General features: G+C 40.8%; 1 protein-coding gene across 2 annotated transcripts; it reads right to left on the reverse strand.

Annotated features, from left to right (window-relative positions):
• Positions 1-387: 387 nt before the first annotated feature.
• Positions 388-24,234, reverse strand: syngr1b (synaptogyrin 1b; the record flags this gene model as incomplete). 2 transcript variants are annotated; one of them, XM_080520704.1, is made up of 4 exons in its annotated part: positions 388-618; positions 3,930-4,075; positions 6,417-6,654; positions 24,133-24,234. In XM_080520704.1, the coding sequence occupies 4 exons, from the start codon at positions 24,232-24,234 to the stop codon at positions 388-390; spliced, it is 717 nt and encodes a 238-aa protein (XP_080376830.1). The 2 variants fall into 2 exon arrangements, with proteins under 2 accessions (XP_080376830.1, XP_080376831.1); XM_080520705.1 differs by lacking the exon at positions 388-618 and adding an exon at positions 3,180-3,281.
• Between the last annotated feature and the right edge of the window lie 1,116 nt (positions 24,235-25,350).

A 25,350-nucleotide genomic window follows, 5' to 3' on the forward strand; every position in this document is an offset into this window, starting at 1 on the left:
TAAGTTCCATTGTAACATACTTAATTACGTGATGCAGTACATTTTTTCAGAGAATCACACCCATTCTGAATGTGAATCGGACAACTTTAAGAATCCGAAACGAGAGAAATCACTTTCAAAAACGATCCCCACTGCTGTGAGTGTGAGATTTTAACCAAGTGCAGAAGATAGAACTGGTTAATCTGTGTGTCTTTCAGGTTGTGATGATTTTGTATACTTAGGTTAGTTGTTTCCCACTCATGTTGGGCAAAGTCAACCCAAAACGGACCCCAAATTGGGTGAGGTTGTAATTTCCTTCCAGCGTAACAATAAACAATAATTCAAATGGAATAATTTCCCACGACTTCATCCAGATCAACCCTAACAGATATATGCCTCGGTATCAACTCAGTAGTCTTGACGTTGGTACCCTCCGGTGCCGTCGAAGGCCCCCTCGCTGTTGGACTGGCCCCCTCCTCCTCCTCCACCTCCACCTCCTGGGCTCTCCAGGTCATCCCCGCCAAAGGAGGTGTAGGGAGCTCCAGCTGCATCCTGGCTGGGGTCTGTGTATTCCTGCGAGAAGAGGGCCGAGTCGGCCCCCAGCTTGTACCTCTGGAAGGCCAGGAAAGACTGACCCGCCTTATAGGGGGGGGGGAGGAAGGAATGGGTGAGGCAGAGATGGGGAGGGATGAGAAAGTGATAGAGATGGAGTAGGGACAGAAGCAGGGATGCAGTGGTGTTAGAGCGGAGGGGAAAGAGAAAGAGAGAAGGAAACATTGATTAGTTGGCTGGAAAGCTTGTGAAGCTCATTAGATAGTTGGAAGGAGTCACAGAAGGTTAAATCGGCAGAAGTGCAAAAAGACCAGAGACGCAAAGGTCATCCTCTTCAAGAAGAAGCAAAAAAAATAATAATAATCAGATTCCAGTGGGACTGCTGTGCAACAAAACAAAGTGTGTGTGTGTGTGTGTGTGTGTGTGTGTGTGTGTGTGTGTGTGTGTGTGTGTGTGTGTGTGTGTGTGTGTGTGTGTGTGTGTGTGTGTGTGTGTGTGTGTGTGTGTGTGTGTGTGTGTGTGGGTGTGTGTGTGTGTGTGTGTGTGTGTTAGCAGAAAAGCCTTGGTCCTGCACAAATTTCAACATCCAAGACATAGAGAGTAAGTGCAAAGCAGACCATAGCCACAGAGAGAAATCCATTAATCACTGCTCGCAGTTCTGGGAAGTTACATGAGGAGGTTGTCTGATCAGATGAAGCAGGCGGATTTTCATTCAATACTTTGACTCATTCAGTCTGTTACATTGGAGCGACTGTGTCTGCTTGGTTTCTTGTCCAAAAAGAAAAGAAGCAAAGTCACTTTGAGAAAAAGAGGCTCTCATTAAGGTCCAAATATGACAAGATTAAAAAAAAAAAAAACATCACCATCTGAACTCTGAACATTTCAGTTAATAATGGATTGAAGGGATTTTCAAAGCGTTCCATTTTGGGAGAAAGTTGTATTTTCAGTTGCTCTGAGCGCCGTTGTCACGTTAATGGACACTGAAAACGCAAAAAGTTTTCCGCTTTCATTTGAAAATATGTAAACGGGGACAGTTTTAAAGATTTAAAACATCAGACAAGATACCCTCAAAACAAATCCACTAAACACACTGATGCATTCCTTAAAATGTCCAACTTGGAGCCAATTGACTGAACAAAGGGCTTCAATCTTACTTCAACAGGCAAGGACATTTATTGGAAATTCAATTTGAGGGCTCCTCATATAGCACCATGTAAGAAGCCAGGTATGTATTCAAAATTGCCAATGGCAATAATTATTGTGTGACTTTCATACAATTTCTGGTTTCTTGATAACGGAAGAGGCTAACAGGGCAAATACACAACAACATACCTGATGGCTAACCTTCACATTTGTAATAAATCAAGGCGACGAATGCTCATTATGATGTTGATGAAGATGGTCATTGATATGAGGTAACATCTATCCATGAAATGAAAACAAGATCCATTGGTGTGTTGACAATACTGAAAATGCTAACTCTATCAATATGTCAGGTGATTTAGGAATTAATTAGAAGTAATTCATTTGTCATCTTCGTGCTACATCACATTTTTAGACAATCAGCATGTAGAGTTACTATAACAGCGATATCAAATACAGCTATCAATACATTTAAGGTTACAGGACTGGTCCCATCAATGGAACCAATGCCAAAAGGGAACACAATATTCCAAACCTACTTTAAAAACATGTCAGGATTCACTACCTCCACTATAATCCTTGGGTGTCAAACAAAAGACCTGTGGGCCAAAACCAGCCTGCACGAGGCTCCAATCCGGCAAAACCACCAAGGCAATTGTAACAAAATTCAAAGAAAACAGATTTTGGGGCTTTGGATGCTGTTTTTAGGATATTTCACTGTCGTTTGCACCAGCAGTAGCAATAAAATTGACATTATGTTGAGATTCTTGTCAATTTCGCTAGTAATTTTTTGGTTGTTGACTAGACATTTTCATCACGTATTCTCTGCGCTGCAACATAGAAAAACTTGTGTGTAAATTTAAGGTTATTATAGCACTATTTTATCGGTCCGGCCCACTCAAGATGAAGGTTAGGATGTATGTGGCCCCTGAACTAAAGTGTGTTTGATAACCATGCTATAAATCCACAGAGGTTTTACCAAGTTACAAGAAGAGTTTATTTCTCTCACAAACACAAACTTGCCTGATTATGAGAAGAAAAAAACCCACAAGGGAGATGGAGAAGACATAATTAGATTTACAGCTCTAAGTTTAATGCCTAAAAAGTCAAACATTCATTTTTTGCATACACTTGCTTTCTACAAGGACTTAAACACATGAACAATTTAAAAATCACAGTGGGCTGGTAACTTTTATTCAAAACCTGACCGTAGGCACTGAAGTGGGTGTTTAAAACCACACATTTGGGAATTTGGCAATTTCACCTGTTTAGTCATCTGCACTGATCAACAATTCGCCCAGCCTGCCTTTGCATATCATCATAATGTGACCCGGTGAAGTAATACATTTGCAAGAAAAACACTTCTGGCAAAAAAAAATCTCACTGGCAAGAGGTAATAGTGCAGCTTCTTTCTTTGTAGCTGTGCTTGATGTTAGTGGATGCCCCGAACAGGACCTGCTGGAGAGGTGTAAGGCAAGAGAGAGACGGCAGGAGACAAAGCAGGGTCAGACAAAAGGCTGGTGAGGCTGAGGGGGAAACAGTTTGGTGTATTCCTCTTCGAATGACACGTTCTTGAACTTCTCCATAGAGAAGAGCATCTGGGCACCCTGTTGGAGGAACATTCACACATGTATAAGTAGCTATTCACACACCTGCTCCCCTCATGGAAGCGAAGGCAGACGAACAATGGTCATGTTGTATGTATTCACAACGGTGATTGACCATGTTGCCGAGCACAAGATCAAGAGAAAAACATCCAGATCTATTGACGTTTGGAAAGCCTCCTCCTCAAATCAGTGCCATGTTGTGTTTACACTGTGGACTCGGAATGTATCGACACCACTATTTTAAAGAGTACAAGTGCAAATACTTACCTTTCGCTACTAATACTGAGTTATGAAACATGTACTTATTAAATGCCATCAAGCCTTATTTATAGTCCATACACAAACAATACATGAAGACTACGTGTGACACGAGCCAGCTTTTGCGTCCTTTTGATATTTGGGCATAATTTATAGTCTTTCTTACTTTCATTGTTCTCATTTATATTAAAGAATCTCCAAACTGCTCGCCCACCGTTGTCTTGTCTGCTGCTGACGTTGCTGACAGATGACGTCACATAATACTCACCGGGTTGTATTGAGGAGCTTTTAAAACTACGAGTACTCAGTGTAGTATAGGACCCGACACTTGATCGTTGCACGGTATTGGCGCACCCCTACTGTGGCCCACTGAGGAGTAAAGAGCCTTACCCAGGTGAAGATGGAGAAGAACGAGAAGGTGATGGCTGCCCGGGCAGCGTCCCCTCCCTCCCTCAGTGGATTGTCCTCTGGCTTTGTCACCTGCCACTGGTTGGCCAAGAAGCAGAAACCCACGAACCACATGAAGGACCAGAATGCTGTGTAGACAACAACAACAAAAAAAAAACCCATAGAAGTGGTGTTAAAATACAAATTACAATCAACACATTTTGGCTGGTATGACTAGAAGCTGAGATGAACCGTTAGCGTTGGTTCTTGAAAAAGAAGTTGAATTTATCGCAATCTTTATTCTGAGAATTCACTGGGGTGGTCAGTGGTACCGACATTGGATCAGTATACATTTCACTACCTTCAATGTCGGACTCAATAGATCTCCCATGGAAAATGACAGCTTTCCAAATTCAGATGACAGGAAAGAACCTATGAAAGTTTGACGATCCTAAGCTAATCGTGGAGAGAAACAGGTTCACAAAGCTAAAAGGACGTTATAAAATGTTATAAAAACAGTCTTTGAATTTAAATAGTCTCTGTGTGTCGAATCGACATTAATTCTGTGATTTTCCCTGAATAAATATCCATTACAAGTGTCAGTCTTCACTAAAAAAAATTTGATTAATCGCAGCTCAATTGTGCAATTAGCTAAGTTTTTAAAATCGATTGACAGCACGAGTTAATTTACATACCTATCCTTGGAAAACGCAACTTTTCTGAAATGCTGCTCCTGCTCACGCGCACCTCGACTGTGGTAAATACTTATTTTGCTTGCATGTACTTTCACTCATTAATTATTCTTAGTTGATCACCTACAATTTATATATGTAGAATCAGGTACTTAATCAATAATTAAGTATGTGTGTGTCTATGCATTATACAAAAACCTTAAAGCAGAAAATCTCAAGTAAATCCAAGTTTCTACATGAAGGACTTCGTTCTGGATTCGAACAGGGGTCTTCTTGCTGCAAGGTCTGCTCCAGGTTGTGCGACTCAACAAATTCTACCTTTTGCCTTGAAATAGTCATATTTGGGCAAAAAACTGTCTATTGGCAAGGTCAATTCGCAAACATTGTGCTCTGAATTACTGTACATAATATTTAAAAAAAAAAAAAACAGTGCTCAGGGATTATATTACAGCTGCTGCAGGTACAAGACTTTTCTCTGGGGAATACAGTCCCAGCTGCAGCGCGAGGCTGTAATCTGAGCTCATCGTGGTGGTTACTGCATGCTGTATCAGTCAGGAAAATGGAAAGATAGGCAGGGTTGAAACTGTTACATCCAACAGAGGGATACACACTTCAATACACTCTTCTTGAAGGGAATTGGAGGGCTTTGGTGAGCTCATGGGGTGATTTGTTGACGGATGAAACAAACTCATTGCTCATTTTAAAAATCCGTGACAACTAATAAAGCAGATAGTGGAAGGTTATGAATGGACATTATGAAATCTGATATTTCTACCCCCAGTCTATAAACAGATGATCAATATCTGTATTTTCCAACCCTTCCTTCTTTTGTCATTGCTGATATTCATAATTGAGTTCTCTTCTACATCCTTGCGTTGCTTCTCTTTCACATCACCATTATGGCGCTAGATTACACAAGACATTTGTTGTCAAGTTACTCCTCATGCAAGTAAGATATATCAGGAAAGAATGAAATAAAATTGCTCTGTTTCACCTGCTTCTGTGCAGATTCTCCAATTTACAGTATACTAAAACCATGCCCTCGGAGGAAAAGTGACACTTTGGAGATGTGAAGTGAGGTTATCGTCACAACAAAACTAGTAGGGAAGCAGGCATGAGGGCTGTGATAATAAGGGGACAAGCACTCCTCTGGCACTAACAGACATCAAGCTTTGGTGTCTTTCGACAGCTCCCACGACATCTCTGCCGCATGCTGACTGCAGTCAAGTGTTGAGCTGGTTAATGAGGTAGTTCCTGCCGCTTTCGTTCCCTATTTACATCACCAAATCTCATTCTTGCAATCCCTGCACTTTAAGGCCCATTTATACGACAACTTTGTGAACGTGCCAAATTTTTGCGTTTTTGCTTCAGAAGAGTTTTGCTTTTCGATGGCAATGTTTTGAAAATGATGTCTGTTTAGATGGATATGACAGTGACTGAAAACATTGTAGTTAGGATGTTGGGCCACGAGTCAGAGCAGTTGTTTTTTAATTTTGTAGTGAAACCACACACACATGCATGCAGAGAACACAAAGCTATAAATGCTAACAATTACGGGTACGCGGATATTCATGTGAACAGACGAGAAAGTTGTATTGCTATTACAGGTGACTCTCAACTATGAAACTACCAAGTCCCAGGAGAATGTGGACTGAGACTCATGACACTCTGGAGGTCGCCATTGTTGTTATTTACCATCTAATTGCACATGTGCAGAAGAGCTATTTACTATGGCCTTGGTGCGCAATTCTCTGATATTTATATGTTTTTAGTGAACACGAACAGAGGATGACTCTACCTGACACCCCGATATCCGCTAGCACGGCCTTCTTGCGGTCCTTGACACTGCTGATCTGAGGGAAGTAGACGTCCAGAGCCAGAAAGGCCACGCAGCAGAGGAAGGCCATGGAGCCCATGAAGACACCGTAGTTACAGGCGTTCTGATTGCGGTTGAAGATGCAGTACTCCGTCACTTCTTTGGGGCGGTTGATGTAGCCTTCGTTGGCGATGCAGCCAAAAATCACAATGGAGAAGAGCTGCAGAGGAGAAGAAAGAGGCCGTTCACAAATGTCAGTCGCTTGATTCCACAATTCTAATGTAGTTTCTTCCAAATCAGACATATCAGTGTTATTGGGCTTCCAAATGCCTGACATAAACTAATACACTTCCAAAACTACAGTCATTTGAGATTTAGTAAAAGTACCTCCAGATTAACAGCTGGAGGGACGACTTCTACACTCAAGTTAGCAATTAGCAATACTAATTTTGATAGGTTTAATAATGATGTCTATCTTCCGCATGTTTTATGAGTCTAGCATCTTAAAACTGTTCAGCAATAAAATAAAAGTCCAATAACTGCTAATTAGAAATGGGAGTACACTAACTTACATTGATCTAACAATAATCTTTACAGATAAAATTTACTGTCAATTATAATGAACCATCACGGTTAATCGACGCGGGGGTTGGCTTATGAAGATGACTAACAACACATTCACTGAAGTGCATTTAGATGTTTGTAGAAAAAAACATAGTTTGTAAATGTTTTGCTGTGTCTATGACAACAACATGAACCCCAAATGTGGGGTTAGCAGGACCAAACCAACGTCTTGTTTCCACTTTGCTTCTTTCTTTTTTTTTTTTTTTTTTTAAGGTTTTCACCTCCCACCTGCTGTAGGCAAATAGTATATTTAGACTGACCGGGTAATTTATGAATATCAAATCACTTCAGCTCAATGTCACAACAGCCTTGCAGGGGAGTGTAATGAATAATACCTTGTTTTTTCTTCAAACAAGTTTGGCTCACCGTGCCGCTGGGTTTTCTCTTCAAATATGGAATATTTGATTGCAGAGTAAATAGCCTCGACATGGCTGCTATCCAAAAATACGATTATGAATATTTCTATAAGGGCTAACTATTATGCATTTCAATATATTTTACAACTTCATGCAATAATCACGTTAACAAAGCGTATAACAAAGTGCCACTTGGCTAAAATTATACACAAACAGACATCAGCACATAGTAAAACTTGGAAAGACAATGATGCTGATGTTAAATGACTTGCATTAATTGCTGTCAGTTGGAAGCTACTGTGAAGCTGACAAAGAGCCAAAATGCAAACTGAGTACAGTGGGCTTTCAAGAAACTTTTCACTTTTTTAAACTTAAATTATAAAATTACATTTCCAGAATTTGGAAAAACTTAAGGCAGAATCTGTCTTTTGGGGTCAATAGTGGGCACTGTTATTTGTCTTTGTAATAAAACCAAGCGCTCATAGAACAATATGCTATATATAGCAATAATGGCGAGTACGTGGACATATGGACAGTCAATGAAGCTGGATTGCGATTACACTTATTATAACTACCAAAACTAGCAAGTCTCAGGAGAATATGAACTGACAGTCATGACACTCTGGAGGGCACCGTTGTTGTTGTCGATCTCCATGAGAACTATTTACTATGACCATAGTGTGAATGTGCACTTCAGAAAGGTTGAGATTCCCCTCGTTTCCAAAAAGTTGTCCCCCTCTGTGGGCCACACATCTGAGCAAAACATGTCCTTTTACTCTGTTCAGCCAGTGCCCACACAGACATTTCTTTTTATTTGATTTTCTAAGAATTCTTCAATGATTTACTAATGAGTGAAATAAAGTTTGCGTGTTTTGAAAAAAAAAAAAGAAAGATGTAAATTGTGTGTGCCAAAAGAGTCTGATGCTCTCCTTTGAGTTGTGCCATGTTGATTTAGTTTAGTCACACTCTGCCTACATTGAAATGTAGGATTGTTTTCGGTAGGTAGGCCAATCATCTGTCCAGAAACGTTGTGAAGTAAGGGGTAAGGGGGCAGTGGCGCGACGAAGGAGAGAAGAGAGCTCATGGATGCCCAAGGTTACTCCACTTGTATGTAATGTGTCATCCCTCCGTATTCAGCTGTGTCTTCCTCCTCTCATTCACGTTTTGTCATTTTTCTCTCCTCCTCCTTTCTTTGCCTTGAGGCAGTGGCGGCTCAAAAGGCTACAAAATGGAGTCAATCACAGGAACAGGTTACTAAGATACCATCTTTTCTGCCTCTCCTCTCCTCTCCTCTCCTCTCCTCTCCTCTCCTCTCCTCTCCCGAACAGTGTCGTGGTGCCGTCCCAATCCGGGCCATTGCCTTTATGCTTACTGGTAAGTTGATAAGAGCGAATCAGACATATCCACCCAGCGGTCCTACTGTGGGACATAAACCCCCGGGGAGCTTTCTTTCTGTATAAAATTGAGGCTCAGCCGTTTAAAAAAAAAATCTATCTGCAGTTCGTGTGTGTGTGTGTGTGTGTGTGTGTGTGTGTGTGTGTGTGTGTGTGTGTGTGTGTGTGTGTAAAGAAAACTGAAAGTAAACCAACAGTGGACAGTTTACCCAGCTGTTGTGTCTGTGTTTGTGTTAGAAATGACAGCAACACAAAGGGACACTCCACAATAGGACCGTGCTTTCAAAGACATCATCCCCATCATGCAGCCAGACATGGAGGAGATATAATACCAGTCAGCTTTTCTCCGTCCTTCACTTTCTCTCCACTGTGTCTACTTCGCAATTGGGAAGCCATATATTCATCCGTAAATCAGCTCAAGTAAGACATAAGTCTACATTATTCATTTTTCTCAACAAGAAGTTCATTATTTGAAGTTGGAGGCTTCAGATACAATTTGGTGGATTGTCCAAAGAGGAAAAAAGCTTTAAATGAGGTTACACTACTTTAATTATGTTATATTTTGCTGTATTGATTAAACAGACTTGAAAATTGAAGGACTTGTTCCCAGCTGTACAGAAGTAATTTAAAAAGTGCCCTGATGAAGATTACTGAAGGTTCACTTCATGTTATATAGAGTCTACTCAAGGGAACAGTGTGAACCTGGTGAAGCCAGTTGGATAAAGAAGCAAATTGTTGACCAGCTGATCTTGTTCAATTACTTCAACATCCACATGATTGTCGAATACTCTCGGCTTTAAACATTTATGGCGTGTTGTTCTCTGCACACGTGAGTGTGGGTTCTTTACAAGAACAAACAACAGCACCAACTCGCAGCCCAGCATAATAACTAAATCGCTTTCAGTGATTCTGCTGTTGTCGTGTAAACGCAAAACCTCTCTGAAACAAAAATGCGAAAAATCACACATTGTCAATTGGAACATTATATAAACCAAGCCTGAGAAAAATACTAAAAGGATTAATGGCAAATGATAGTAGCAATGTCATATATTAAGGTCAATATGAGCCTTTTGCATAATTTGGCCAATAATTAGTTCAACTTTGGAGTCAATCTGAATGGATTTCAATTTGAAGAGAGCAAACCCAAGTTTCCATACGGAGTCTGTGTATCGATGTCAAACTGGATTCACTTTGTTAGCATGAACCGTTCTGCTCCACTCGCCATCTCCAGACGGAGGACGCATGGAGGGGGACAGCGGAATATCTTCATTCATGAGAAAGACAGAGAAGTGGTGGCGCCTGGAACGGTGGGACTGCAGAGGGGATGAGTGGAGGAAAGCATCGGGGGCAGAAAGGGTATAGGAGGCAGTGCTATTTTTAGATTGGCTGCATCATTGTCCCGTCCCTCCTTCCTTCATTCCCTCCGTCCCTGTCGTCTTCAGCCATCTCCCCTTGTTACTGGTCCTACCCTTTTGCCCACGAGCAGTTTTGAAAAAAATGAGCGCACTTCGACATGCACACACACTTTGTCCAACCGCTTCACATGGATGGCTCAATTTAAGATTCAGGTCAGAAAACACAAAGTCAACACACATGTGCAAACACGCAGCCAATCGTATGAGATGGAAGCATGCAAAAAAAAAAAAATAATAATAATAATTTAACCTGAACAGTCATGGAATATATTTATCTCTATGCATATTATTTCCTTTTTTCTTGTCATTAATAGCAAAACTAGGTAATATCCCTCCAAACAGTGAAATGTCTCAAATCATTTGAGAGATCCCAGTAATAGTAAGTTTTAAAATGTTTTAAAGGAAATCTTTAGTTTTTCACAGCGAGCTGGAAAATTCCCATTTCCTTCTGTTTGCACTCTCTCGACACCCTTGCCCACCCACACACATCATAGTGTCTATGCGCTGCTGCAAATTGAAAGTTTTTACGATGTGTAATCTTATTAAATTATTGGGCACAGCCACCCTTTTAGCTCAGTTAACTGAATTAGCTCTGTTTGACAGCAGAAACTGAGTGTCAAATCAATCTGGTTGACTGCTTTCAATGGTCCTTTATTCCCACACACAACACCATGAGAGGATTATTAAAACCCCAATCTAAAATCACACCCACGCTTGACAAAACGTGTCGCCAGCTAAGTGCACAGCAACTTACAGTACATGCAATGACTGCAGAGGAATCTGTAACTGAAAACTACAGGTGGTTTTGGAATATCATTTCTGATAATAGCAAAAGTGCTGCAATGGGCTTGAATGTTTTTGAGACTCAACTTTAAACATTAATGGCAAGCGTTGAAAGTTTGAAACTGAGTGAAAAGATAAAACTTTGGTTGCATTGTGGGTGTCTGTTTACGCGACACTGGTACTCGGGACCACTGACAACACAACGTTTTGAAAACGGCTCCCAAGGTGGTACTCTTCAAACACACCCCATCTCCGTGGAAACAGGAGGCGTCAGTGCCATTTAAACCTCAGAATTCAGTATCCTGGTGGCTTTCCTGTTATGTCCTAGCAGTTGTGACGTCTTGGGGTGATGGACAGTATGTGAGTGTATCGTGGTTCTATTTTGTTCTTCACACTACGACAGCAGGTAACATCAGTTCCGTTGAAAGCTTGTATGTACGTCAAAACACAATGTCTTGAGATCGAAGATTGCAGAGAATCATGCTGGCATTTCTACTGCATGCTGCTGAGAACATCCCCAGAATAATGATGTACATTTACTGAGCCAATCATCCTCCCATCCATCCATCCATCTTCAATACAGCTTTCATCTTGTTCAGGGTCACGGGGCGCTGGAGCCCATCACAGCTAAGTAAGGGCGAAGACCCTGGATGGGCTGCCAGTTCATCACATGTAAAAAAATACATCACTAGATAATCTCATTTTACTGTTTCGTGGTTTTCCCTCAATCAGATCATCTGATCCCCAACAGCCAATGCCACCAAGGGGCTGATCAGGGCAATTTATATCAAATATGCCTAACCATGTTTTTCTTTCTTGTTATCAGTAATTTCCCTTCAAGTCGTTTCTTCCGACTTCTGAGATGGACAGAGCATTGCCACCAGTCTCAGGATAACATATTTTCCATTGGCAGTATTAGAGGTCTCAGAACCTTTGAAGTACAGGGCTGTTAGTAGATGCATCATTTGCAGTGACTGTGGAATTGGCTTAGTGTTTGTACTTTTTCACACAGGTAGCAGTAGAAAATTGTGTTATTCCCTTTGTAATCAATGGTTAATGATTAAGAAAAAATGATATTAAATTGTAAGCATCTTGTATTCTCTATTTGTGATACAAAGCTGTTGTTGGACTCACATAGAAACAACAAAGAGATCAAAGATACATTGTTATTTTCTTGTATATTATTGATATTTTTCCCTCTCCAATCCATAGCAATTAGCACTCTGCACTATGAGTGTTTCATATAAAAAAACATTATAAGCAATTCAAATTAGGTTCATGAAAATTTTCAATTTCATGGCGCAGAAGGACAAGCTAATAAATTCTTGACATATTAGATTTGTACGACTTAGTCCTCAGATTGTGCCCGGCATGATCCTTTAAAGCTGGATGAGCTTTTCTTTTTCACACGCTCAATATGTGACGCAAGACTTCCTCAATGACCACAATTGGTTTGGGTCATCTCACTGGAGTGGAGGTCTCCTAATTAATCTAATATATTGTTTCCTGCACCCACGTGTGTGTGGTTGTGTTAAAAAAAACAAACAACAGCGCCAACCTTTCAAACGTTGTTGTGTAAACACAAAACTTATCTGAATGAAAACACAAAAAATGACGCAATTTCACTTGAAACGCTGATGATGTCTTAAAATAATGTCATCGCTCCCATACCCTCGATCAATAAACACAGAGAGGACTCCAGTGTATTGAACTGCTGACGGTGACAGTTTGTTTCAAAGAGACTATGCAACATGTGCACGTGACTGTTTTGAATGGGTAATCGTTAGAGAGTCACTTTCTGTAACAAGGCCAGCAGAACCTGCAGGGCCACTACTTTAAAGTAGTCTGACACACTTTGCTTTTCTAATGCTCGTCTGAGAAGCTCCACTGGGAAATAAACTTGCCAGGAGAGAATCTTTCTCTATTTCTCAAGCTCTTGCTTTTTCTCTAATGACACGGGCACCATGAACACAAATATACTCTCACTTGAAACATACAGTGGTTCTAGCATGACCCATTTTCTCACGATTGAAAACTCATGTCGCCTTCAGGATCGCAATCACATTTGCTGTCACATGGACGGGCGGTGATTGAATTAGAGTCTTTTCTTCTTTCAAGCTGCCGATGGAAATCCAGCTGGGTTTATGATGACCGGCGCTGGAACACGACCTTCAAGTGTCTGTTGGCTGTGCACCAAATGTGGCCAATGTTTTTTTTCAGCACAAACAATTGAAAAGATGTGCAACAAACATAAATGCGGTGCACTCGCTGCACCAAAAGCGTCTTCACTTGCTTGGACGTCGTGCAAAGTGGAGCATGTGATCCGGCTTCACTCCCTCCCCCATTCCTTTCTCCCCTTGTGATTCTGTTCTTATATGACTTCCTTAGTTGTATGTCAGTGTGTGTGTCTGTGTGTGAGAGAGATTTCACGGCCACACTGATCCGTAGACAGATCACAAGGCTCCTGAAGGTGATGAAAGCAGGCACTGTGAAGAACACCACGTGGGTCTCTGATCTTGTGACCATCTGAGGGCCACTCACAAATTGCACATTATGGATGCCAATTGCCAAAAGTGTGTGTGTGTAACATGTGTTTTCACCTGTCGGTATGATGCTTTACTATATTTCTGCCGCGTTTTACACTCAATTCCTGTGCTGGATATGTTTTTCAATTGAAAAGTCAAATTAAAAAGCCCTGATCTCCAGTTCTGCCAGGTGAAATCATATCAGCTCTGTCTGCTTGATTGTGAATGATTTAAATGTGCTCTTGTTGTGGCTTAAAAGGGCTTTCGGCTCCATTCAAAGGTCTAGACAATTAAGCTGGGCCGCATGTCACAGTGGTCTTCACACACTACCGCACACAAAATCCCACATTGGAACAAGCCACACACACCGAATTCAAACAACCCAGTAGATGCTGCAGAAGAAAGTACAAAAAAGGAAAGAGGTAATTAACCACCTTGACTGACTCATTTTCCTGGGTAAAATTATTTTAACTTCCACTATCGATTAAACACCTTTCACAAAATTCTTCTGTCTGACTTTGAATTTGCTTGCTGTGTCTGGGGACAGAGTTGTGCAATTGGAGTCACCAGAAGACGACCCAGTTAGTATTGTACATTTTATTGCAATTACAGGCTTGCCATGTCCTTTCAAATGTCAATATGAGTTCTCTTGATTCATGGGCAGGGGGGAGGCACATCTGCAGCTGTGGAGTGGACCTCTGCAGATGAGGAGACGCTGTCTGTGGACTCCAGAAAGCTTGAGGCATCATGTGAAATGTGTGGCGATAAACAGCTTCTTTAGTCCAGAAAATATCTAAATTAAAAGTAAAAAAAATGTGTTGCAGGACTTATAGACGGCACAGCCTCAAAAAGAAGCTGGTAAGATTCGAGTACCGGTATATGCTGAAGTATATAACTAAATAAAGGGAAACGCTTGGATCTAAGAAGACTGAAATAAACAGTTGAGGGAACATTTTCATTTTCATTTTTCTTTCGAAGCTTCTCAAATTGGACCAATCATTGTGCATCCAGTTTCCTCTCATTGAAGGAATTTTGTTATTCAAACATTGCTGCTGTTGATGGTCGTGCGGATTGCTAATGTGGCTAACAGAGCGCAGCATGGCAAGCAGGGTGCATTCCTTCATACTCATACGCCGTTAAAGTTCATGCTTCAACATTTCTGAGATCCTGTGTGGGGATGCATCGAGAAAACACGAGTAGAATAAATCATCTCACTTTGTTGATGTACAACAAATAAAAATTACATGATGTTATTTATTCCTATAAAATGCTGAATGCAGTTTGATCTGTGTCCGTACATGATCAATTATGAATCAAAGGAAAATTACTGTGCTAGATGCATGCCAACTGATTTTATTCATTCCAATGGTTGCAGCAACACATTTTCCCAACGTAACCTTTCCCCACTTTCAAAAAATTACAAATTAAATTGTCGGAGGCAGAAACAATACCTCATCAAAGCTGTGTAACATGTTGATTTATACATTAATATTGAGCACTAACTTTTGGCGAGATGTTGAAAGGTAGTAATCTCTGGAAATTTTAAATCAGTGAACTGATACAACAACTCGACAGACTGACTGACTGACTGACTGACTGACTGACTGACTGACTGACGATCACAGGTTACTTTGTAAGTGAGTGAGTCAATCCCAATGTGAAGCAACAATCATAGGAGTTTTCCATGGAGACGTAAGTGGATCATTTTGAAAAAGCTCCACCTTGGCAGCCGTTGCATTTTCAGTGGCATCTTTGTCATGAAAACGTCCAACCAAAACACACCGTAGGCTTTCCGTTTTCACTTGAAAACGCTGTCATGTAAATGACTACGAATAACAGTGTTGTTTTTTTTTCTTCATGGGAACATTTTGGAACAGTTTTCATCTTGTTCCTCTAATTCCAGTCTCATCAGTAATTGTTCACTGCCTGTGCTATGTCAAATGAGAAACACTACACACTCATAGAAGACTGTCAGTGATGGATACATGGGAATGAAAGCACTCACATGTTATTTAGTTTTAAGAGGCTGCAAAGGTAAGAGAAACATGGATTGAAATGTCCACAAAACGCAACATGTGGAAAAAGGGGACAGTGAAAAGAGACGCTCCCTATCAGCCTTCAGTGAGCTCGCTGCTGTATAACAGATGATCACTGCAGGAGGATATTATAGGCAGTATATATGTCTGAGGGTGTGTGTGGGCTTATTGTCTGCTGCAGAGCGTTGTCCTGGACTGGGGATACCTGATTGCTGCTGTCACCATGGCAGCAGCAGCTGATGAAAAGAGAGAGAGAGAGAGAGAGAGAGAGAGAGAGAGAGAGAGAGAGAGAGAGAGAGAGAGAGAGAGAGAGAGAGAGAGAGAGAGAGAGAGAGACCTTGCCAAAGTACAATTCAAGGAGAGCCACTGCAGTATCAAAGGTACACAATGAGATGGACAGCCATAATCACAAATCCGGCACACAGCTGCCCTCGAATCCTTGCGTTCTCTCTTCTTTGCAAAGCAGGAGCTGCTGTTGCTTTATTATGTGTGCTTTGTGTTTTAATCGTGGTGTCATTTAGAGAGAATGTGATCAGACATAGTCAAGGAGCAAAGCTGCACCAGTTCAAGGAAACAGACGAGTCTACCGGAAACAAGGGAGGGCAGAACCATAATCTGGTTAAGTGCTCATTCAGTTACAGCCATGTTTTTTTGTTGTTGTTTTTTAAGCAGCGACTGCAAACCAAAGAGAAATCTTGTGGTACTCAAGTGCAGGTCAAAACAACACTAGCAAGGCTGTCTTCAACAAACAAGTGGGGATCATTTGCAATGAGGGGACTGTTTGATGTCACCCTGATCAAACTACCGGTTTGTGGAAGATGGCTCTTGTGGCCTTTACATACGATCAACAAAACTCTCCACTTGGTGAGTTAAACCAAAGAAAATCCACCAGAGGCTTTGGAATTATCTTTCCGAAAACCATATCAATGGGGTTTTGTTTGAGCCGATACTGATACTACAAGAGCTTTTATTCCTTCCATTTGGTTTTTTAGTGGGGTCACATGATTTACTACAATACCTCCTTGCCTCAGTGACATTGAGAGTGATGCTGGTGGGAGGTTTGTCTCCTTCAGGTTCACTCATGCCAGAGAGGTCAAAAGGTAGAGAGCTGACAAAGTGTGATCTACTGGCCCTCCAGGTTGAGGGTTGGACACCCGACTAACAATCTTGTTCCGTAAAACACTCCTGCTATGGAAACGGCAACAGAGGAAAGATCCTTCTTTGCTGCGCTACATGGACATGAGTGACTTGTACAAACCACCTTTTCCTTCCTGACCCTACAATACTGATTTACACTGCAAAGTGGTCCGACCAGCCCAGAGCATCCAGTGTTAGCGTCATTCAGTTGCTTTGCAGGGCGTTCGATTGGCAAATCAGAAATCAGTGAGGTGCAAATCACAAAGTGCCTATTCTGATTGTCTACATTTGGAAAATAAGGAATTGGGGGAAACAAAGTTACAGTTGTTCTAAAATCAATAAATATGTCAAATTAGCAGATTCAAGTCTTTAAATAAGGACCCGTTTACACAGGGGCTCACAGATGACACCTGAGACAAGCTTGAAATGTGTGATTTGCCCTGTACTGAAAGTAAGTAATTACCAATACTGATACTACGGATCAGATTTTGGTTAGATTAGTGTATTATGAAATTGAGTAATTATATACATTATAACCACCCATTTGCTTTTTTGGAGCCAATATGTTTTCAATTTGATTTATACTTTAAATGGACAAGTGTTTTCCAGAATTTCTGTCTTTTACACTATATTGTTTGATTTATAATTGTGCTTCACGATGTGACATTTCATTTAACTGATCGAAAACACAAGCGTGAAAAAGTAAATATAACTCGGAGTACTTCTTACATTTACTCAAATATTCCCTTAACAACATTTTTTTCCCTCAATTATAGCAAAGCAACATTAGTTGTACTCACTACTCTATAACAACTATTATGACCACAGTTGGTAAAATTATCTAGCAAGTACAGGATTCATATCCTGTGATGAGTGAATAAAGGTTTTAAACCTCATGGCAACAATTCCGCACTTTGTGAAAATCCCACCATTTCTATTTTAACACTGTTATTTCATCACTGTGAATTGTGTTCCAGTGATACAACCTCAAAGCCAAGCTGACTCAGCCATCGATTACACTCCCACTGCCTGGTCACCCTACCGGACCACCCGGTGACTGTTCTGGGTGTAACACACCCACTCACATCTAATCACACCATTTTACAACCAAGGACAGTCACCAACACTGAGATAATAGCTGAATTAAAGTTTAAGTTATATAAATCAACTGTAAAACAACACTGTATGAATATACATTGACCATTCTCCAAGAAGTACAGAAAAATATCAGTCCTCATATTTGATATGGTTAAAGAGCTTTATTATTTATACATATTTTCCAATTTCTGTTCTATTCTATTCTATTCTATTCTATTCTATTCTATTCTATTCTATAATAAGTAGTGTTACTGATTCCAGATCATCATCTAACCACTGACTGTCAGTCCCAATGATTTTCTTTAGTTTTTAAACATTTGCACATTCGTATGCACACATGAGGAAATTCGATTACCGGGTGTTTCTCAACTCTAAAAACGTTCCAGCAGAATAAGTTATGGGAGTCATGACACTCTCGAGGCCGCCATTGTTGCTGTTGTCCATCTAATTGCACATGTTCAGAAAAACTAGTTACTATGAGTGTGGCGCGTGTGCGCAGTTGCAGCATTTCAGAAGAGTCAAGTCAGAGAATTGTCAAAACATTCCTCCCTGTGTTGCCTTCATGACTTTCAGCGACTGCCTTTTGTTTGCCTGCCATAGGTTCTCCTGTCCAGTTGACTGGGATAGTTGGTTATATTTTGCAAATTCATGGCTCCCTGCTGTGGAATCTTAGTGATAAGCGATGTGAAGCATGTGGACCAGGAGGCCAAGCCGCATTTTAATGTTGAATTATAGATATAAAGTTATGTGAGGTATAAGGAATAAAACTCTTAACCAGCCACACTATATGTTGCCTTGGAGGGCTTCGTTATGTTACAGTTCCCATAAAGTACTGCACCCAAATACATCTGCAGGACAGATCTTTACATGCACATTCACTACAAGAAGCAATCGGTTACAACAACAGAAACACTATAAAAAACAAACACAGCAAGTGTGATCATGGATTTTGTTTTAATCTGCATACTGTAGAAAAATGCACTGGATGAGGTTTACCAGAAAAGACAAGCAGCAGACTTTAGGATGACGCTGACGTGCTGCATCCAAATTATAAAACATGTAAACAACTCAATCCGACAGTCAGCTCAGTGTTGCTCGGGGCTCATTTGTGAATATTTAATACAGAAGTTTGCACACATTATGTTCAAAGACGACAACTTACAAGCAGACAAAGGCACTTCTACAACACAAACATGTAGTTAATGTCCTAAAATAGCTTCTAAACACTGTTTGAATTTCGGCATGAAGGCACTAACAAACTGTGTGTATGTGTGTGTGCGTGTGTGCGTGTGTGTGTGTGTGTGTGTGTGTGTGTGTGTGTGTGTGTGTGTGTGTCTGTGTGTGTGTGTGTGTGTGTGTGTGTGTGTGTGTGTGTGTGTGTGTGTGTGTGTGTGTGTGTGTGTGTGTGTGTGTGTGTGTCTGTGTCTGTGTCTGTGTCTGTGTCTGTATGTGTGATTGTTTTGCTCCTATCAAATAGTTACTCACCAGTTACAAAATCTCCTGACCTTTCGAATGCTTCTCGCCGGCGCGGCCTAATTTATAACGTTAAGCCGTGCTACTAATGTAAGAAGCTTTTTAATTAAAGCTCCTCTCAACTCAGAAATGTTTGACGTGAAAGATATGTTAATGCACAATTTGCTCTCAGTTCAAAAACAGACACTTTTTGATGGATTCCTCCTCCGAATTAGTGGAGTTGCTCTTTATCTACATTAATTCTGTGCATCAGCAAGTGAGATTTATGAAATCAGTTAGTTAGGAGGCTAATTCTGGCGCAAACTGTGCTTCTAGTCTAGAAACATGAAGCCTTGCATTGCAGACACACAGTGAAAGATCAATAAGTTATACTGCAAAGGTATTCCGTGCTAAAACATTTGAAATGTCTTTGTCTGTGAAAAATGGCAAAATGTAAAAATCTCAAGACCCTTTCGAAGTGGTGTTTCTATTTTTGTGCGAGTGCGGGTAACTTGAGATTCTCGGGAGCACACATGAAAAGAAAACTGTTTTACGAGTCTGGGCTGCCTTAAATCATATACAATAAGCTGGTTTATGACCACAGTCAGTTACTCGCAACTCTTTGTGGAGCTGAAATCATCAAATAGGTTGTAAAACTGTTCCAAGAGTAAATCACTACACTGACATCTTGATAAAAATCCTCTCTGGTGATGGTAACTTTTAAAGTCATTGCAGTCTGAAATATTACCTGAAGCTGTGAGATCTTACTTGTAATTTAACCGTTTATTGCGCAACTGACCATATTTGGTAACTGTCACCATATTCAGACTGCCTTTATGCAACGTTTTTAAGTGAAAACAGAAAACTTTTTTTACATTTCGGGGTCATTTTACACGACACTGGTGCTCGGAGCCACTGAGAACACAACTTTTTGAAACTGCTCCGACCCCATCCCCATGGAAACGGGGGAGAATGCAACTTTTTGAGAACGCTGTGACTGAGCAAGTGAATCATAGTGGTACATAATAGTTCTTCTGCTCATGCGTGAGTAGATTAACAATAACAACAATCTTTGCCTCCAGAGTTCCATGACTCCCCGTCCATATTCTTCTGGGACTTGATAGTTTTATACTGGACAGCCACCCGAAAGCACAATCCAACTTCTTCATGAATACTACTCCCTTTTCTTAATGTTTGGAATGCAATGCTCTTTGCTCAAGTGTGTGTCTTTATTACAAAACCAACAGTGCCAACTCACTACATTGTTTTCAGTGTTTCTGCTATTTCAGTGTAAACAGACATCGTTTTCAAAACGTTGCTGTGTTACAGTGTGTTTTCACTTGAAACCTTGATGTCTAAATAGGGTGCAAAATGCATTTTCACATCTTTATTAGTGCAACACTGGACTTAATGACAGAGAAGCACAGCATCAGATTAACATGTCATTACTTATTGCAATAATGATGTGATTTGTGATAAATACAAACAGTATAGTTCTTCCAAATAACAAAGCTCTTTCTCTGCCAGTCAATATTGTGATAATGATAAGCATTGTGCAGCCCTATTTAACATAATGTTTACAGGGAGTAACTGCTTAAAGGATGCTTGATGTTGCCCTGCCGATAACCCAAATGCTCAAACGGCGGAATATTTTAAGGACCGTCCACTCAAAGCAAAGAATGCAACCATCTGAGCTTCACAAGTAACGCTCTTGTTTCACGAACTTAAATTTGATATGACAAATAAACTGCAATAAACTCAAAAAAAATCATCACACATGAAGTGCTCTCTGTCTCATTGTGTTCACTGCATTTCTCTTCTTCATCACAAACATGCAGGACGGACTCCTTGAGGCTGACTCACACATGCTCATTATCACCTCCACATTCAGCCCTCACAAGGTAGAAGAAGTGGGAGCGTTGGAAAAATTTGACTACCATTAATGGAGTCCGATTCTCAATGAAAGCCCCCCAAATATAGCCCTCCTCTCAGTAACAAATGCTTCAAGCACTGATCGTCTATCTCCTTGTTCCACACACAGACACCGGGTATTAACACCATCACACAAAACATCACAGCTCAGACTGTGGCTGTTACTATGGAGATCCACGGTTGCTCTGGTGACACTTCAGGGTGGGACGCCATAGATATTAACCATATCCGCATATGTAGAGCACAGTGCCCAATGTTTTGTGAGTAAGATCCACTTTGAAATTATGCTCTTTTCTCACAGATCATCACACATTTCTTTGGATGACTGAGTTTCCCTGTTGAGAAAGTCCCATTTTCCCGTTGGGGGTGTTTCCATGACGACAAGCTAGAGCTGACCCAACACAAATTTGCAATCACACAAACTTTATAAACCAGCACTCGTGAAACGATGTCAGTACAGTCAATATTATCAAGAAACGTGTACACTTATAAATACCTGCTTTTTCCACGCTGTTTAGCTCGACTGGGCTATTATCACTTTACCTGCATTAAAGGTCCTGTGTTATATAAAATTCACTTCATAATCGTTTTCTAGCCCGTGTATGAGGTCCCAGAAGTGAAGAAAGTCCTTCATCTCCCTCACTTGCTTGCTCCACTTTTTTAGCGTATGTGTGCTCATACAGGCTATTCATTCCGTACATGCTGTCATGTGGGGAAATAACCACACTCTCTCTGGTAGTGGATATCACTGTGACCCCCCCCCCCCCCCCCCCCCCCACAGGTAGATGAGCCCTGCCCTCTAAAATTACGAGTGGGTGCTACTTTTTTCTCTCTCCTTGCAAATGATTCCAGAAAACAGACACAGCTCATTAGCATTTAAAGTTACAGACAAAAAAAAATTCTCAGTAGAGTTCAGTAGAGGGATTTTTTAGACTGGCTGAATTTTAGGACCAAGTTTTTCCTAGCTGGTCTTTCAATACAATGTTGCTGAACCTGTAAAACCTATGGAAAACTATTCTCTATATATTCTTTTTTTTCTTACAGAAGCTACTGCATGGTATTAATTCATGGCATATTCAATAGGTTCACTGACCGTGTCACAATTATATTGTTCATAGTGTTGGAATATTGAATATCACACTGCGTGTGAGAGAATTAACACCATATCTGGAAAAATTCCAACTCATCAATTTATGGTTCACAGAATTATCACATGACTTTCATTCACATGCTATAGTCACACACACACACACACATGCACACACGCGCTCCCTTTCATACAGTTTTGCACATACTGTAAACTGTTAAGTGTACTGTCGTCACACTTTGGCCGCAGAACTATGGAGTATTGATAATAAATTATAAACTACAACAGTTTAAACAAATATTCATCAGCTTTACTCTCCCACTCTCCAACAATGGGTGATGAAATGTTTCTTTGTGGCCTATTGTCTCACATATTTAACTATGAAAAAGAAGAGTTTAAAGTTGAATAGTTAGTTGAGTTAAAAATTGTATATGATACTTGTACATGCTGCATTGCAAAGGGATTAGAATTGATCCGAATTATTGGACACAAAACGGTTTGAGCTAGTTTTTAGAAATATACATTTTAAACTGTCTAACATCCAGATAAACAACTCAACTTGCATAAGGAGTGAAATAATACAGACAAAATGTACTCACAAGGAATCTTCTGAGTATTTTCGCAACATGAACATTCTCTTAATATTTATTACGGCCATTGAAATACTTCTGTCCATTTGTATGCTGGTTCTTTGTGATGCATTCAAGCTCTTCGATGAGCGCTTCTTGCGGAGGGGGATTTCAACTCCCTCATAATGTAATCTATCTGGACAGACAAAAACTCCAAAAAGTTCCACTTTGGTGTCATGACTCCATAGAAGAAACACTGCAGTGTCGTCTGTCCCTGGCACTAAAAGCTCATTTACACGACATGTGGTAGTGAAATAACTTTTGCTCCATTTGGTCTGAGCTACTGTTTCAGTGTAAAGGGAAACTGTTTTCAAAAATATTGCTGCGTAAACATGGAACTTTTTAAAAACGTCCCAAAAAACATGCTTGAAACGTTGCTGTGTATATGGGGACTCTCTATTCATCTAATAAAATACGCTGTGATAACCCTTTCTCACGGGGCCTACATGAGTAACTGCATAGATGGAACTTTCCCACTTCCCAGAGCAAAAACTTCTTCTTTCCACAATCACACCTGGAACTTCCCAGAAGCCAAGGTGGAAATGTCAAGAACTCCAGGAAGGACATTTAATGGTACTCACGTTATAAATCAACCTTATCACAGTTGAAGTGAAAAATACAAAACGTTATCTTAACTTTGATTGGTGTTTTTTTTTCTGACTTCTTAATGCTACTTTTTGTTCTGAAAGTCACACAGAGGAATCTGAACTTTTACCAACTAGTAATTCCCAGCTCAGAACATTTTACATCACTCATAACAATTGAATGCAAGAAAATATAAAAGCAGTTTGAAACCTGCTGTTTTAAAATCCAGAGCCACTTTGACCTATTGCCTTTACAATTCAAGCTTGAGCAAGCAGGTTTTTGTTGTTGTTGTTGTTGTTGTTTTCTTGTTTTTTTTATTTGAAGGGGGGGGGGGGGGGTACTTTGAAAGTGCTCCCTCCTGTTGCTATGCCTGTTTTCATTAGTGCTGCTCTTCAGGTAGGAAGGAGAATGGGGAGGTATTATGAAATCATTTGTTATGAAAGCTGGTCTGGGGTCTGGACTTGATTTTCAGGATATACAGTACATACAGAATGATGTTGGTATAATGTGTCAACATAGAGAAAATCCTCAAGCTTCAGTGGGCCCTTTCAGAAGTGAGAACATTTGGATCTTGGTGATATCCATCAGACGTGCAGCCTCTTCAAAGCGATAATCTACCTTATTGACATTTCTTCTCCAACTCACCCAAGACACAATGCGGAGAATGGTCGGAGGCTGCTGGAGGAAGGTGACGGGGTCGAAGGCTCCCCCGGCTTTCCCTGCTCCGTACGCCTGCATCCCCTCCATGTTCCTCCTCCTCTTCCTCTCTCCTCCTCCACCGGGCAGGAGGCTCAGCAAGGATCCCCCCCGAGTCTGCTCCTGCCACGGACCACCGAAGCCTGCAGCACCGATGGATGGATGAATGGGTGGATGGATGGATGGATGGAGGCGCGTGCCTCTTGTCTCTCCCCTGGCTACGGCGCGCACAGCCTCCTCTTATTGCTTTTCTTTACGTTTAACCTCGAGATTTCTCCTTCCTCCCTGATGGCTGCAAGGAAGTAGGGAGTGTTTTGATGATGCTCTCTCTCTCTCTCTCTCTCTCTCTCTCTCTCTCTCTCTCTCTCTCTCTCTCTCTCTCTCTCTCTCTCTCTCTCTCTCTCTCTCTCTCTCTCTCTTTCTCTAAGGAGCCAGTGGCTACCACGTGAACGCGCCTCCGTCATCACGCCTCTGACGGAGCGCGCTCTCACCACAGAGTCACGCGCACTGTGTTTGTTCCAGTAGGGACGTTTATTTAATAAACAATTACATATTTAAGATAAATATTTATTTACTGAAAAAAAACACTCTAAGATCTGACTTCCACAAAACATAAATGGAAAAAGTTGATATCGAACATAAAAACAGTTTTTAAAATACCATAATTTTACCGCCATCTTAAAAACAAATGTGCTTCGCTTTCATATCATGTGTAGAAAAATATATAGAATTTTTAAATTTTTTTATTTATTATTTTGTCATGCAATATATGTGGAGTGTGTGAAACATATTTCACATTATATCCAGGGACAAGTAGTGCAGTAGAAGAAAAACTAGTTTGTGTTGTGCATCTCTGTCCCATAGTTTCACCACCATTCATCCATCCATTCATCTTCCATACAGCTTTTATCCTGTGCAGGGTGATGAGTTGCTAACTATGGAAGAGGGCAGCACACCCCCTGGACATGTCACTAGTCCATCACAGGACAAACGCACACAAAGACAGACAGTCACACACGCTCATGCTCACACCAAGGGCCAATTTAAGGTCACCAATTAACCTCATATGCATGTTTTTAGACTGTGAGAGGAAACCCACGCACACAGCCCTCTGTGCGCGTGGGTTTCCTGGAACATGCAAACTGGTCTGACCACTATCTGAACAAA

This window comes from Blennius ocellaris, assembly GCF_963422515.1.
Source record: "Blennius ocellaris genome assembly, chromosome: 3".
NCBI classification, from domain to species: Eukaryota; Metazoa; Chordata; class Actinopteri; order Blenniiformes; family Blenniidae; genus Blennius; species Blennius ocellaris.